General features: G+C 38.5%; 1 protein-coding gene across 2 annotated transcripts in view; it reads left to right on the top strand.

Annotated features, from left to right (window-relative positions):
• Window positions 1-15,940, top strand: part of TMEM67 (transmembrane protein 67) — a 48,460-nt gene extending 32,520 nt beyond the window's left edge. The window contains exons 23-28 of one of the 2 annotated variants that reach the window (XM_089517627.1): window positions 3,547-3,663; window positions 8,126-8,242; window positions 9,033-9,137; window positions 9,619-9,721; window positions 11,470-11,612; window positions 13,207-15,940. In XM_089517627.1, the coding sequence (XP_089373753.1) occupies window positions 3,547-3,663; window positions 8,126-8,242; window positions 9,033-9,137; window positions 9,619-9,721; window positions 11,470-11,612; window positions 13,207-13,287 (666 nt within the window). In that variant the 3' untranslated portion in view covers window positions 13,288-15,940. The remainder of the gene's footprint in view (window positions 1-3,546; window positions 3,664-8,125; window positions 8,243-9,032; window positions 9,138-9,618; window positions 9,722-11,469; window positions 11,613-13,206) is intronic. The other variant, XM_089517628.1, reaches the window with a different exon arrangement.
• The last annotated feature ends 273 nt before the right edge of the window (window positions 15,941-16,213 follow it).

Raw genomic sequence — 16,213 nt, forward strand, 5'->3', positions numbered from 1 at the left:
TTAGACCTGGAGTGTTTTGAACCCAGATAGAACTTTTAGTTCTGGGGAATTCAATGGAGCCTCCTCCCCATGTTCTTGAAGTTGTCTACCACATTTTCAAAAATAGTAATTATGTAGTTCATTTTTCTTTTAACAGTCACCATAAATAGTGACTTTGGCAAGTCACACTCTCTCATCTGCAGAGGAAGGCAAAGACAAACCCTTGCTGAACAAATCTTGCCAAGAAAACCCCATGATAGGTTCTCCTTAGGGTTACCACTAGTCAGAGATTACTTAAAGGGACGCAACAACAAAAATAAGCAACCAGTAGTCATTGATAACCAACAATACTCTTCTTTATATCTTATCAGTTCTTATTTCAATACTCTTCTTTATATCTTATCAGTTCTGATTTCTTGCTTCCTTCTGTGATAGGGAACCTGGAAAAGACTAGCCAGTCTGTAGTACAATAGACTCAAGGAACTCCCTGCAGTATTATGAAAATTTTGTAGTTGCTGGGAGTATTATACCCTAGTGTGCTTAAATTAAGGCTTTATATCCAGAAAGTGAATATTACTGGATATAAGAATATAAAGTTGTTGGTATATATGATTTTAATATTTAACACACTTTTTTTAGCTGTTTTAAAATCTCTTGTTAAGTAACAGAAATGACACAAACATTTATATTTGGGAAAACTTTGACTATCTATCAGTTTTACTACCACTCTCCAGTTCCAGCTCTCCTGCCCTCACTCCAGCAGTTCTAGTGTTGTGTGAGGGGTTCAAACACACGAAGATGCCCTCTTTGTCCTATGCACCATTTCACAGATTCCACAAGAATAAAGATAATCTCCAGTTCTTTTCCATGGTGTCTGTGCCTCATACAAATAGGTTATCCTGCACCTGCGCAAAGCACCATTTGAAACCTTCTTGAATGTTATGGTAGCCTTGCTCAACTCCAGCAAGCCTATATAAGGGATTTCCTGCCAAAACTAATTTCTTTTTGTTGACTGCAGCAAAAGCATCATGAGGAACCACTTTTTGTTTCTTTTGCTTTTGCCAATTGGCTGCTTGGATACTGGCTTTGCTGAGATTGATTTCTCATACCATCTACTGTTTGTCTGTCAAAGCTACACTCAACCTCAGGGCTCGGACTTCTTTCTGGTGTTGTTTAAGAAGTGCATCTGTTGTGGTGCCAAGCTTCCCAACCGGGATGGACATTCAAAGTGCCTAAGCTGTTTGGGGAGATGCATGAGGTTTCTGCTTGCAGCCCCTGTACCATCTTCACACTATAGGCAAGGAAGAATGGGGAGTTGCAGTTAAAGGCGCTCCTCTATGAGCAGGCCTTTTGACCTCTGCCTCCCAATGCAGCCATCCACCTCTACCAGGATGGATATTGCTGAAAAACTTAATCGACATCAACAGCAATTGGTGTAAAGACTGAAAGATTTTTGAAGTCTGTTTCAATCCCATCTGCACGATCCTGCCATTGACTCACACCACTTCTGCTGCATCCAAGGTTACCTGTGTGAGCTCCAATACTCAGGTGGCCTGTGCACATCCCGTGAATCCAGGGAAATCTTTGGAACTGGAATTGGCAAAAAAGAAGAAGAAGCATTTGAGGGACAAGGAGCTTTATCAGTCTCCACCATGAGCTGAACAATCTGCTCCAACGCAGTCTGACACTACTAAATACAAAGTGGCTTTTTGTGCCTTGAATGCTCCACCTCCTCTGGAGGATTCCCATAAAGGCTCACCCACTCAAGTTGTGGAACTTTGGTAGTAGTTGTCCACTACAACAGCAACATTTCTGAAGGTGAGTTCTCAAAATTCTCACCATTTATAAGGGTGATAGTTTCATCTGCTCCTTCAAGGCAAAAGGAGCCTACAGCTTCTAGGCCTTTGCCTGAACCACTGTGTCCATCATGAACACACACCAGTCTTCCTCTTATCAGTACGATTGATCCTCATCTTGATTGACCTTGAGGTCACATGAACTCTGGTATCTGTTTAATCTGCAGATCCTGCTCCAGAGATTATCATTGTCATTGATGAAGTCATTGGCTCTCAAAGGCACTGCAGATACCATGGCACTGGACATCCTTGAGCATGATCCTTGGAAGTCTGCTACTCTGTGCATAGCAGCTCTGCCGCTTGCTACAGTTGATATTGGTGGGCCTATGCCTACTATTATGAAGATGAGGCGTCACTATTATATGACTCATAGATGCCCGTGACACACCCATTGTGAACATGCTATGACTGGTTCACCTACCACTCAAACCATTCAGAGTTCTGTACATACTGTACAGGAGAGATCTCTGGTGAAACCACAGGATCCAGCCTCCTCTAGAGCACAGCAAGTCTGCTGTTTTGACAAAGTCAACAATATTATGATCCTGATGCCTCTACCCAGCTTCTGCAACAGTCCATCTTGGCCAGTGGTACTTTGTATACAGGTTCAGACTCCTATTCAGTCACCGTTCCTGCTCTGAAGTCTCCTCCACTCGCTCACAGTGCCCTGGACAATTTTTCATTCAGATGGACTGTTGCAGAGTGATGAAGATGAGGCGTTCATCGATCCATTCAATGCCAGCTGACAAACAAGTAAAAAAGCTCAACCATGGGCAGAAAATTCTATTTCTCCTCTGCCTTGCTCTGCAAGGTCTCCAACTATCTGGCCTGTATGGGCGTCTACCATCAGTTGTAGTGGTAAAAACATTCCCCATTATTGACAAGATGAGTGATGAAGACAAAAGAGTGAGTTCCATTATTCAGTCTGAGGCACACCATTTGGCTAGCCATCAAATCATGACTCTGAGATATATTGCAGATCGTGGTGGCAAGTGGATGACCGGAGTAGTGGCACTTCAGAGGCATGCATGGCTATGCTCCTTGAGGCTTTCCAAGCAAGCTTGGTCAGTGATTGAGGACCTGCCATTTGATAACAGTGGACATTTCAGCACTGAAAGGGACATCATGTTGGAACACATTCAAAAAATGAAGTCGACAGTGAAGAAATATGGCTTTAACCATTTGGCCAAGATGGCTTTGTGACCCAGATATTCCTGGTACCTATACAGTATGACCCCTACAAGAGCAAACACTCCACTGAGATACCGATACTGCTGCATCTTCCCACTGCCACCTTCTGGACAGAAGCAGGCCACCTCTATGCTGAAGTACAAGTCTGGGCAGACCAAAAAAACACCAAGGCAAAACTTCCAAGTTCTGTCAAAATGCTTACGTAACATTTGAGAAGCTTCTGAACAGTACTCTGTGCAGGTGAAGGCTAACCCATTTGTGTGAATGCACAGATGACCACTTGAAGAACTGCAGTTAAAGGTATGCAACCTATCCTTTTGAAGTGTGTTGTTGCTTTCTAGGTCCAGCATGGTGAGGATGATTAATAAATAGTACCTTTGCAAAAATTAGTGGACCAGAATTGTGCTTTCTCATGTTACGATCCTTCAGATTCTTAATGAAAGGAAGGACTGTAAAGTTGATATTATTATTTGAGTTTTAATTTGCTAAGATACTGAATTTTCTTTTCCTCCCATTGTAGATTTCAGTCTTTCTGTTGTCACACAGATGCTTTGGATATTATATTCATGGTCGATCAGTGCATGGCCATTCAGATACCAATATGGAAGAGATGAATATGAACCTGAAGAGAGAAGCAGTATGTAGAACTAGGAAAGGGGAATTCATAGACTCATCTTATTTAAACTATGTATCAGGTTAATGAACAAGAGCTGTATTATGTAATAAAAAAAGAAAAAGGACAAAAATGCTTAAAATAAAATCTGGTTGTATGTTCTGTTGAAAAAGTTGATGTTAGAATTTTTCTGCTTCTTCAAATATGGATTTGAATTTGTGTGTTTAGTTTTGTAATTATGATTCAGTTATCCTTGACAGATAGACAGATGGATTTATATATCTATAGGCCATGTAAAACTGAATTTTGTACCATGTTTTATGCAAATCAATTCAGACTTGTACATGAATAATTGAATGCTGGACTACAACCTACACCTGAATATACAGAACTATACAAAAAGAGGCAATTCTGTAAGGGAAAAACCCAGTTGTCTTAAGTATGTTTTGTGTTTAGTGGCTTCAAGGGATTGCTAGAAACAAGAATCTTTCTTCATCATGTTTGAAAGTATCCTTTAGAAATATACGTGTAGCATAGGCTCACATTCTGTCCTTTGCATTATTGAAGATAATATTTTACTCTTGCCACAAAATTTTTACTTTCTCTTTAGCATGCAGCAAGATATTCGTAGCTTATTTTATTTTACTTCACTGTGTTACTTCACAGTAATGTTAAATACAGTGTTTTGCTTTACTTTCTTATAACAGAAAATCAAACTTGAAATTTAATGCAGTAAACATTAGGAAAAATATTGATTTGGTCCCATATTGCATTTAAATACTATTGAACTTCTCCATCATGTGGCAATTGATAGCATTTAAGTTTATTTGTATGTACATAAACAGAACGGCTATTAAGAGAAATGAATTCTGTAATTATGTGTGCTGGCCAGGATCTAAAGAATTGTGTATGCCAGTCATTTTGTTATATTTCTTGGTATCAATAGTTTAGGGTTTCACTGATGGATTTTTGTTTGTATTTGTTAAATGGCCAGCACAGCTACCCTTGGATAGTTTACGTTTTTATTACTTTATGTTAAGGACCATGGCCACATTCAGGAGGGGAAAAACATATAACTTTTAGCGAAACCGACTCTTAAACATCTAAAGTCTAAAAATGATTAGTTGTTAGTTTTCTTGACAAGATTTGTACTGAAGGTGGTTTGCCTTTGCCTCGTTCTGAGGCTGAGAAAGTGTGACTTGCCTAAGGTCACCCAGTAGGTTGCCATAACTAAGCAGTGATTCAGACCCTAGTCTCCACAGTCGTACTCCAGTGCTTAATCCACAAACCATGTTGACTCTCCTAAAAATTGCAATGACAGTTAAGACAATAGACAGTAAAATAGCCAGATATACCAGGGACTATAATAAATTATCACCATAGCAATAAAATGTCAGAGTAAAGTCCTGATGCTGATAGCATATAAAGAGAAACTCTGTGGGTCATATGAGCATCTATTTTCAGACTGTATATCACTTCTCAGAAATAGAATTCTATTTTTGCTTCCAGAATTTGTTCTTTAATTCCATAACATATTTTTAAAAATCCATTTCCCCTTTCTTTAACTGTAATCAGTCAGTGTTTCTTGTGGAAATAGCTATGCAATAATTATATATTAACTCATCAAGGTTTCAGTAATTATATTCCATTCTGCCATCATACCTATTAAGGATGGTGTTAGAGATTCTTATAATTCCATTAATAATACAATCATATTTTTTTCAGTAACATGTGATGGCTTTATGGCTAGTATTCCAACTTTCATATGATCTTTATTTACTTACTGAATTTATATCCTGTCTTTCTCCCAAAATATACAGTATGTAATATAAATATACCTTGATTATTTGCCCCTTTTATTTTCACAATCCCCAATAAGCATTTAATAGAACTGCATTCTGAACATGCCATCTATTACACAGTAGAAGGGTCATAATAATAATAATAATAATAAATTTTATTTATACCCCGCCCTTCCATGGAAATGATCAGGGCGGCTTACAAAATTTATAAAACATTACAGTACAGGATTAAAAATTCAATATAACAATTAAAACCATTACTACAAAGAACAAAAAACCGGAACAGGAACAGTAAAATAAAAAATACATATATCAGGGGCAAGAGAAAAATGCAAAAAAGGTCCATCGGTCCAGGGTCAAAGGGAAAAAAAGGGGGCAGGAAGAATAGACAAACAAATTAAGGTGGGAAGGCCAGCCGGAATAGATATGTTTTTAGCTGTTTTTTAAAAGCAGCTAATGAGGCGGCGGAGCGAAGCTCTGCAGGGAGCTTATTCCAAAGTAAAGGGGCAGCAGTAGTAAAAGCCCTCTGTGAGGTCCGAGTAAGGTTAGACCTAGGGACCTTCAACAATTTAGTCCCGGATGTTCTGAGTGTGCGGGGTGGATTATATGGGGAGAGACGGTCCTCCAAGTACCCTGGGCCCAAGCCATTTAGGGCATAAGCTTGGACTGAACAAACTTCGGGATTTATTTTAAATTAAAATAAATGTTTATACAGTGGACCCTTGTTATATGCTGGGGTTTGGTTCCAAGATCCCCGTGTATAACAAAATCCGTGGATGCTCAAGTCCCTTTAAATATAATGACATAGCAAAATGGTATCCCTTATAAAAAATGGAAAATCAAGGTTTGAGATTTGAAATTTATACATTTTTGAACATTTTCAAACTGTGGATGCTTGAATCCGTGTATAAAAAAATCAGTGTATAAGAAGGGCCAACTGTAATTATTCAGTCCCTGAGTACACACACCAACACACACACACACACATATATAAAATGAAGTTTAATAATATTTAAGACTTCTTTAGTTCTTTATTTAAACTGATTCTGGTTAGTAACTGGTATACCTTATCTGAGTCCACTTCCTTAACTAAAAACCTGGCTGCCAGTTATACTTCCTACCTCCATCCAAGTTTGTTCTCCCTGATGAATGACTCAGAAAGACTAGACCTGAAGTTCTCCCTCTGGTTAGGAGCTCACAGGAAGGATAAGCTATTTAAACAGCTCTCTCAGAGTAGAGCTCATCTTGGAGGGAGCAATATTTTCTTGGCCAACGTTCTTCAGTTTATCCTGAAGTCTTTTTGGACAGGAACAGCAGAGATTCAGCAAAGTAGTCACTTGGTTGCCATCACCTGAAGGCTTATTGATGCTTGAGTCATAGCATATCCTATTAGAGGACAACCTCTGGACTCTTCTTCTCTTTTTCCTGTAATTCCTGCCTTCATTGATTCCAGCCTCTCTTCTTGAGCCTTTTGCCAGAGCTCGTGTTACTCCTTCCATAAGTTCTTGTCCACTAGCCTAATTATTTCCATTAACCTCCAATGGTTTAGAACTGTCCTGAGTATACCATCATGACCAAGAGCAATAAGTGGTAAGAACCAAGACAACTTCTATGCTAGCCCCATAGGACTATATTTTTGAATGAAGAGTGAAGGAAGACCGCTCCAAGCTGTTGGTCTGCTTGAGCCTGAAGGCTGCAACAGCTTCATTTCATGACTATAGCAACTGTACTTGCAGCAGACTGTCAGCTATAAACTAATAGGATTATATACCTTGACGGCCTTCTAATCCACCACCACCACCACCCTGCCTTGCACAAATAAACAAGTAATGTACTCCTGAAAGACAGCCATTGAACCTGTTTAAAGACCTCCATACTACCCACTGAAACAATCTATTAAGTTACTGTTGAGCAGCTATTACTGTCAAGAAGTTCTCTTTCCTATTTTGTTTAATCTCTCTCTTTTTTTTAATTGTAATTTGAATCCATTGGTTTGTGTGCTAGGCTGCATCCACACTGCAGAAATTTTATTGATTTATTTCATTTGTATGCCGCCTTTCTCCCAGAAGTGACCCAGTAATCCAGTTTGATACCACTTTAGCTGTCATGGCTCAATACAGTACTATTGAATTCTGGGAACTGTAGTTGAGATACCACAGCTCTCTGACAGAGAAGGCTAAATGTCTCACGAAACTACAGTTCCCAGAATTCCATAGCATTGAGCCATTGCAGTTAAAAGTGGTGTCAAAATGAATTATTTCCGCAGTGTGGATGCAGCCTCGGTCTCTGAAACAATAGAAAACAAGATTGCTCTCTTTCCTACATGCCATCCCTTCAAGCATTTAAAGAATATGACTTCTCCATCTTTTCATCTCCAACCTGAACATGCACAACTCTTTAAACCTAACTTCACATATAAAGTTTGGCTTTAGTTGGAAATGACCTTTTCATGTGTTGCTGTTAAATATTTATAATTGAATATTATCTTCCATAACACATTATGGTTTATGTAAGAGTGTAGATAATTTTTAATTTCAGTTATCATGATTCTCCATAGTACGAATGAGAAATAAACAGAGCTTACACAATTACTGCTATATTTAGAGTGACATAGATAATACCTTCTCAGCTTTATCCTTTTGTTTGTGTTGATCCAACTATTTTACTTTGTATCACTTCCTCAGGAAAACCTATGTGGTCAAAGAGGTTTGTTACCAAATACAGATGGCCAAACATTTCAGATTTCCATTTCAAGCCAGATGAGACAGCATTATGACAGGATTCATGAAACATTAACAAGGGTATGTGTATTAGAAGACTCTTTGCTGTCCTATATATTTAAATTGTTGTTTTTATCCAATTTTTTTAAACCTTTCTTGGAATTAAAGGAGGATTACCAAAAAAATCAAAGTTGTTTAAGGATCTAGTTGAGAGATATCCAGGGTTTTGTAGATATTTTTCTCATTTATGTTTTTAGGCAGGCAGTTAATTCATTGTATGCCCAGATCATTCACATGTTTTTCCTAGGACCTAATTAGGCTGTACAGATGGACATCAGCATGGTGTCTTGATTCCTTGTAAGTTGTAATCATCTTGAATAGCAGAGACTTTTATGGAGTATCATTTTGTATCCACATTGTTTAAGTACTTTTTTCACAGAAACCTGAAATCCAAAAAAACTGAAGTTAAGTTATGAGACCTAGAATATGAATGGGGGGGGGGGGCATCATAGTCCCAGTGTCATCTGTTCCTAGATACCTGAGTTTGGAGATAACTTCATGCATTTCCTAATTGAGCTGTGTAGATTGAGGAGCAGTCCATGAGCTACATAGTTCGGTCAGGAGCTAGTTTCATTTTCCTGATCAGAAAAGTCATGGAGGAGAGGAAGTGGGGGCTGGATGTATTTTTTAAAAAAAAAATTAAAAAGAGAAAAATCAAATATTCCATTGCAAGCCATCAGTGTCTCAAGCAGGGAGCACCAGATATTTCCAAACTATTTTGAATATCTTCTATGCCAAAAATGAAACGAAATATGCAAGTTTAAATTCTTTTTTTTTCTTTTTTCTTTTTTTTTCATTTTGTCCCTCTCAGAAACACGGCCCCGTTAGGCTATTGAATTCCTCTGCAACTACATTTGAACAAAGCACTAAGGCATACCATACCATGAATAAATTCCTAGGCTCATTTATTGATCACGTATGTATTACAACTGACATTTAATTAAAAAATGGAATAGTGATTTATTTTGTTGTTGTTGTTATGGAAGACTGTGATTTCTTTTATGTGAGACTATACACCTCTTACTAGACTACATTGTATTTCTTTGCAGGATTGGATTCACTGCCTTGCAGTCAACACCAAAACAATTTCCTTTCGAAAATGCTTTCTTTATGCAATTTGTGCAAGGTGTTCTCCATTCTGATGGCCAGGATATAAAACTACCTGCTGTGTTGAATCCATGTCACTCCCTATTGTTGATTTTAGATTGCCTTTTGAAAAACTTTTTGTTTCAGCAAGACTTTGGTCTCTGTGACTTGTGTCTTCATTCTGAAGTGAAAAGAAAGGCCACAAGTCCCTAAATAAATAGTATTTGTCCTTTCTGTTTTGTAAGTAGTTTTGTACAGCAAAGATTCTTTAGTTTTCTGATGGGTTATTGTTGTGTTTTCCCCTTTTATAGGTTCATAAGGAAATGGATTACATTGTAAGGGATAAATTGTTGTTAGAGCGAATCCTAGGAATGGAGTTTATGGAACCAATGGATAAAAGCATCTTTTACAATGGTATTATCAAACTTGATTTTAGATTTTTATTTTTACAAACAACTGACTCCTTAATAGTTTATTCCTGTTTGAGCTTCAGTATCTTCTTTGAGAGAACAAGTGTAAAGAATATGCATAAGAATACAAAGAGAACAATATAGAGTTGAAACTCTGCAATCTCTTTATCCACATACTTAGAAAGAAAGAATTTCTTTGGGACTAATAAATCACACAGTAATAGAAAGTTAAGATGTACCTCAAATAGGGAAGATTATCAGTACCCATCTGCATAAGTAAATCTTGACCTGCATATATTGTCCTGGCTAGTAGCTCCTTTTAGATTGATTTAGCTTTCCCACTGTAATTTCTGTAATCTCAAAACTTTAAGAAACTGCTCTTCCTTCAAAGTCTTCTCTCTCAACAGTGTCAAACTGCTCTTTCAGATCAGAGGAAATAAATTATCCTTCCTCAAAGTGCTTGTTCTGTTTCATCTTAAAGTTTGTGAAACTAGATGAACGGCATTTGGCAGGAATAATCAAATAAGATGACCAAGCATATGACCAGTCTTTAGCATCAGTTAATGTGCTAGTACAGCTAAAGCTTATCTATGAAGTAGTTAGGTTTGATTCAGCTTTGTGAGTGAGTCCTAAAAACTTAAGACCAGTACAAGCAGGCGAAAAGCACTGGTCTGTGGGTGGGGTGAGGGCTGAGCATCCCCACTCTTACAACCCTCCCCGCGCTGCCCAGGCGCCATAATTGTTCGCCCCCATCCTCATCCGTGTGGATGTCATCGTGCGCGAGCTGTGCCAATGGCACCTGGCGCAAAAAGAATCCGCCAGGAGCGGGTTCTTTTTAGGCCTGACAGAGGCTGCAGCGTTTGTCTGCTGCAGCCTCCATCCAGGGCAGAAAGGGGCGGAGTCTCACCGCCCCTTCCTGCCTATATGTACCGGGCCTTACTAGCCTGCAAGCAATGTCAGTAGCCTGTTAAGAGGGGGAAAACCCATCTTCCATAGCCAACCTGGAAACATAGGCTGTTAGCCTCTTAGGAGCATGATGCAAAAATTTAGCTCCTACCCAGGGGACAGGCAGAGATGGAATTAAGTAGTCCATTCTGCATCCACCGTTTTATAGCAATCCCATTGCTAGCTAGCTTCTCCACAGTCACCATAAAAAGCAAGTGAGCTGATAGACAAGGATTGGAAAGATGCCTATTTTCTTGCTTGCATGGGATTTCTAGTTGCCTATGCTAACAAGGCAAGTTATTAAATACATGACTGGTTACAGAGCATTAAATACCCTAGTGCCTTTAATTTTATTATTATGTTAAATATTTTCATCCTGCTTCCAAAGTGGTTTAAGTAATGCCAATAGAAATAGCAATAGATCATTAATATAGTAAGCTGGTAATATGTGTATTTAAAGTAGGAGGTGATCATAATTGAAGGGGGTGATCATGATCGTTAGTTTCCTCCTCTGCTCCTGGGGCGGTTCATTCCCACAGCCTCTAAGAGAAGGAGGGGCCTATTCTCAATTTAGTGGTGCACCCAGCAGATAGAGAAGGCAATATGGCATTTTGCCTTATTGGCTACTTCAGTTGTATGCAATTAAAAAGTTCATATTTTACGGAGGCATTTTATAAATAATTTCATTTATTTACTGTGATGCATATGTCTGTGGCACATTACATATTTGTAGTCATTTTTATCCATTTTCTAGTAGTCTTCTCATTTTTATACAGGTTTCTCAGAAGGTCGTTTTCTTTCTTGCAGATGAAGGACATTCTTTCAGTGATGTTCTTTTTTATGGCAATGAATCTACACTTCTCATCTTTGATATGCTGTTTTTCACGATTGTGGATATGTCTACCCAAAGTTTCGTTTTGGCTGCTATTCTTACATATTTACAACAAGAGGTAAATATCCTTAGTGGAATGGCACCAAAAGTACTTTTTGTGTTTCTGTGTTTGAAGCCTACGTGTATTCTTATTTAGCCACAAGATTTATTAGTACAGAGAGAAAACAACTTCATTGCTGTAATTCCCTAAAATTGCTAGATCCTATAGAATAACAGGTGGTTACTGCAGAAAAATACATTGGAAAGGAAAATAATTATTTCAGAATCTGTTGGAGTTTCTCTTCCAAATATTAATGTAGTATTTATGCCTATCAAAATATTAAAGTAGTATTTGTGCCCAAACTGGCTTATCTTCCAAAGGGAGGGATAGTTATAGAAACTTGTACTTTCATTATTTTACTCAGACAGTGGGCAAGTTGACTGTATGAGTTCAGTTTGGCTCTTGCAAACAGCATTCTTTGTTCAGCAAAGAGTACAGAACTACCTGATACTGCCCTATGCCCCAATAAAAACTGCCTTAATCAAAGAATAGAGGCAATTTGACTGCAATAGTAATTAACTCTTAGGATGCTTCACCGCATTGCTACTACAGTTTTCAAGAAGGCTAAGGGGCTAAACAGAATGGTGTTTAATGTTTTACATCATGCTATCAACCTGACCACACGGCAGACAGTGAAAGGGCGTGTCTTTGGTGCAGCTTGTAGATGCACTGTGCCAAAGAAACTCCTAAAAACTGCAGCGGCAACAAGGGCGGCATTTGGCCGGCTATTTTTGGGCTGGCAAAGCACTGGATTGGGGCCATAGCATGTGGTTGTTGCGGGCCTGATCTGGTACTCCCAGGGGCGGCATGGAGCCACTATCGGGGCAGTCTGTTTTGCCCCTTAGTCTCTCAGATTAAAAGAGGATAAGATCAGCCCTGTAATCTAATCTAGGGATAACAGTTCATAAGATTGTAAAACCCAGTTTTAGTACAAGAGTACTGTTGGTATTAGACCCTATTCCAGCTTTGGAAAGCCCTTGCATAGTAGCTACATGCAATCTCAAGGGAACCAGAATATTTGCTGTCAAGGCACGTCAGTGGTGGCTTGTGGCTTCTGGTTCTATGCCTATGATGAGATTATAGTCAGATTACAATATGACTGATTCCTTTTGACATTGGAGCACTGTATATTGTCCAGTAGCTTATAGGGTTAAATTCTTAAGCTAGAATTTTGCTTTTGAAATCTCTTCCAAATTTCCAGAGTAATTTATCAATGTAAGTATCCACACATACATTTGCCCCCTTTTCTCTCGCACACCTCTGTTGAAATGTTAACTGGACAGTCATAATAAAGGTATTCCAATATGAAGGATGTTTAGAGAAGGCAGTGGAAAAGATTCTGATACTAGTAGTAAGTTCCAATGTATGAAATTTTAAATATTGTATTTATACTTGTATTAATGCTTTTGTATTGTTGTAATATATTCTTAACTACCTTGAGATCTATTATCAAGAGAAAGATGGGATATAAGTTGTTGTTGTTGTTGTTGTTGTTGTTGTTGTTAAAAGCATCTTTATCTAACAGCCTGTCGTTTAAGCATTTCCTGTTACTCAGACAATATTTTGTACAATTTGTGCCATAACATTTGAAATTGTGGTTTTTTTTGTTCAGATTTTTAGATTCATTCGGAATTCAGTTGGACAGAAGAATTTGGCATCCAAAACTCTAGTGGATGAACGATTTCTTATATAAATGAAAAGGGGAAAAAAATCTAGCTAGGAACCAATTGGGCCATGAAATGTTTGCACAAAAGACAAATTCATTTGTAGTACTATGTAAATATTAATGTATAGTATTATTCTTTCATTTTGTATGCTACAAAACCAATATTTTGGATGACTTTGGTACTTTTGTATTTATAATATCTGATTAATCACATGCCTTAAAGGGATATTAAGTTACAGCAAAGTGTCACTTTGAATGTTACAAAACTAAAACCATGCATTTATTTGGGATATATTATATGCCTAGTGTGTCTCAGTCATTATTATGCTAAGCATATTTGTATTTGGTTTTAGAATTTTGTGGATTGTGAATTTGGAACAATGTAGGAGTGTAAGAGTTGCATATATAGAGTTGGATATATTAGGGAGAAAATTATCCAAGTGCAGAAAGCAGGTAGTTACATCTAACGAGTTTTCTATTCTGAGGGCAAGAGCCATTGAAGATGTGGAAAGTTTAACAGGTAGATGTGATTTCATAGAGTCTGAGAAAACGTCCCTAATCTGACGCTGAAATGAAAAATGAAGGACTTCCATAACATTTCAGATATTAGCCACTTTCCAAATAGGACATTCATTATATGTAGTGCATCTCCTAGCACCATATTTGATTGTAGTGCCTAAATGACCACATACCAAAAGACTATTTAAAAGCAGTTTTTCAGTGGGGGAAAATACATTTTAGATATACATGTCAAGCTAGCTACCATCGCCTACAGGCTATAAACAAGCATGTCATTTGTTTAGCTACTCTGTTTCATGTTTCATCAACAAAAGGATTCTGGAATTTGGGTATTGTAGCTGACAATTTTGCTGATTTGTTAGGTAAAAGAGTAAGGGGGTTTAGCCTTCCAGAGAAATAAAAATGCTGACAGCTGTAAAAATGTGCTGATCTAATTAAACAAGGCAGATATAGCCTGGGAGACAAACAAGCCTCCATCACATAAGTCAAGGTCAGTAACAAGCACTATCTGTACAAACTGACCTAAACGCCTAAAATGAAAATGCTTGTAGACATATCCTAGGAGTACTTGGGTGTAGTAAAATAATAATAATGATAATGATAATGATAATATTTATTTATATTCCGCCTTTTCCTTATGGAATCAAGGCGGATTATAAGTAAAGGCAACAGGAAAACTACAAAAATATACCCCCAATTACAGCACACTAATATAACAATAGAATAATAACACACACAAAAAAAAATACAGACTACATCATGAAGAATATAAAGTACAAAAAGAAATGCATAACATGGCATAATAATAGTAAAAACGTAACATAGCATGGCATAATAATGTAACAACCATCCCCAACTCTCCCCTGGCAACAAAACAACAGCCAGTTATCAAATATCAATTACGTATCTGAAATAATAACTATCCCACAGACCAACATGTTGTATCTTTATAGCCAAATAAAGTAAGACTTAGAAAACATCACATATACCGGCCGATAATTGGGTCTCTCTAGGGGATCGAGGGAAGTCTTTTTAAGAATTGGTTTAACAACAGCCAGTTTCAAACTGGCTGGAAAACAGCCTTCTCTGAGGGAAGCATTGATTATAGCTCTTAAAAGAATCCTAGTTGCCTCCCCTCCCTGAATGGCTAGCCATGAAGGGCAGGAGTCGAGAGGGCAAGTAGTCTTTTTAACCTTTCCAAGCAGCTTGTCTACATCATCGGTATTCAGAGACTGAAATTGATCCAAATGAACCTCCTTAACGGAGTCGCTAGATACCTCTTGTCGTTTCTGTATTAAGGCTGGTGTCTAAGTCAGCCCTTATCCGAGAGATTTTATCTGCAAAAAAGTCATTGAAAGATCACAGCAGGCCTCTGTAGGTTGGAGTAACGGATTCAAGGTGAAAGGAGTCTGAGTTAACTTCTTAACCACCTTGAAAAGCTCTGCCGGACGAGAGTTTGCAGACGCAATAGATCCAGAAAAGAAGGAAAAATTTCCTTCAAGATCGCAGTTAGCAGCTCTGCGATTATATCCTTATGATCTTTCATTATAGTTTGCAGCATAACTTCGGATGACTTTGTCCCAGAGCCCACGTTACTCTTCTGCAGATCTGTAATTTCCTTCAAGATCGCAGTTAGCAGCTCTGCGATTATATCCTTATGATATTTCATTGTAGTTTGCAGCATAACTTCGGATGACTTTGTCCCAGAGCCCATGTTACTCTTCTGCAGATCTGTAAAAAAAAAAAAAATCTGTAACAGCCATGGGCCTGTCCCAGTTAGTCTCAGGTCCAACACATTGTGCGGGTAACACACTGGATGTGGTCTTCTGTACGGAACAGGAAAGCCCATGGGCAGAAGTTATCAACACCACTGCACTGTCATGGACAGACCATTTCCTGGTCAAGGTTGGCCTAAAAGCCACTACCCACACCCCCCTCGGGGGTGTAGGATCCATAAAACTGATCCGCCCTTGAAGGCTGATGGAACCCAAAAGGTTCCAGGAAGCCCTAGAGGGTTTTATGGTTGGAAATTACGGCGATTCTGTCGACACCCTGGTTGATACCTGGAATAAAGACCTAACGAGGGCTATAGACAGCATCGCTCCCGAGCATCCTCTCCAGCTTGCTTCAAATAAAAAACCATGGTACACTCAAGATCTTCGGAAAATGAAGCAAGCCGTGCGACGACTAGAGCGCCGCTGGCAGAAACACCGACGCTTATCTGACAAGACGCTCCTAGGAAACCTTTTAGTTTCCTACAGAGTAGCAATCGATGCAGCAAAGAACTTGTTCTATGCTGCACGTATTGCATCTGCAGAGTCTCGTCCAGCAGAGCTATTCAGAGTGGTCAGAGAGCTAATCCAACTGTCTCCCACCCCGAATGTATTACTAGAACCAACAACGGCCTGCTGTGATGCATTCAATGACTTCTTTG

Source organism: Sceloporus occidentalis, unplaced genomic scaffold, assembly GCF_023333645.1.
Source record: "Sceloporus occidentalis isolate IW3139 unplaced genomic scaffold, rSceOcc1.0.p SCAF_3, whole genome shotgun sequence".
NCBI classification, from domain to species: Eukaryota; Metazoa; Chordata; class Lepidosauria; order Squamata; family Phrynosomatidae; genus Sceloporus; species Sceloporus occidentalis.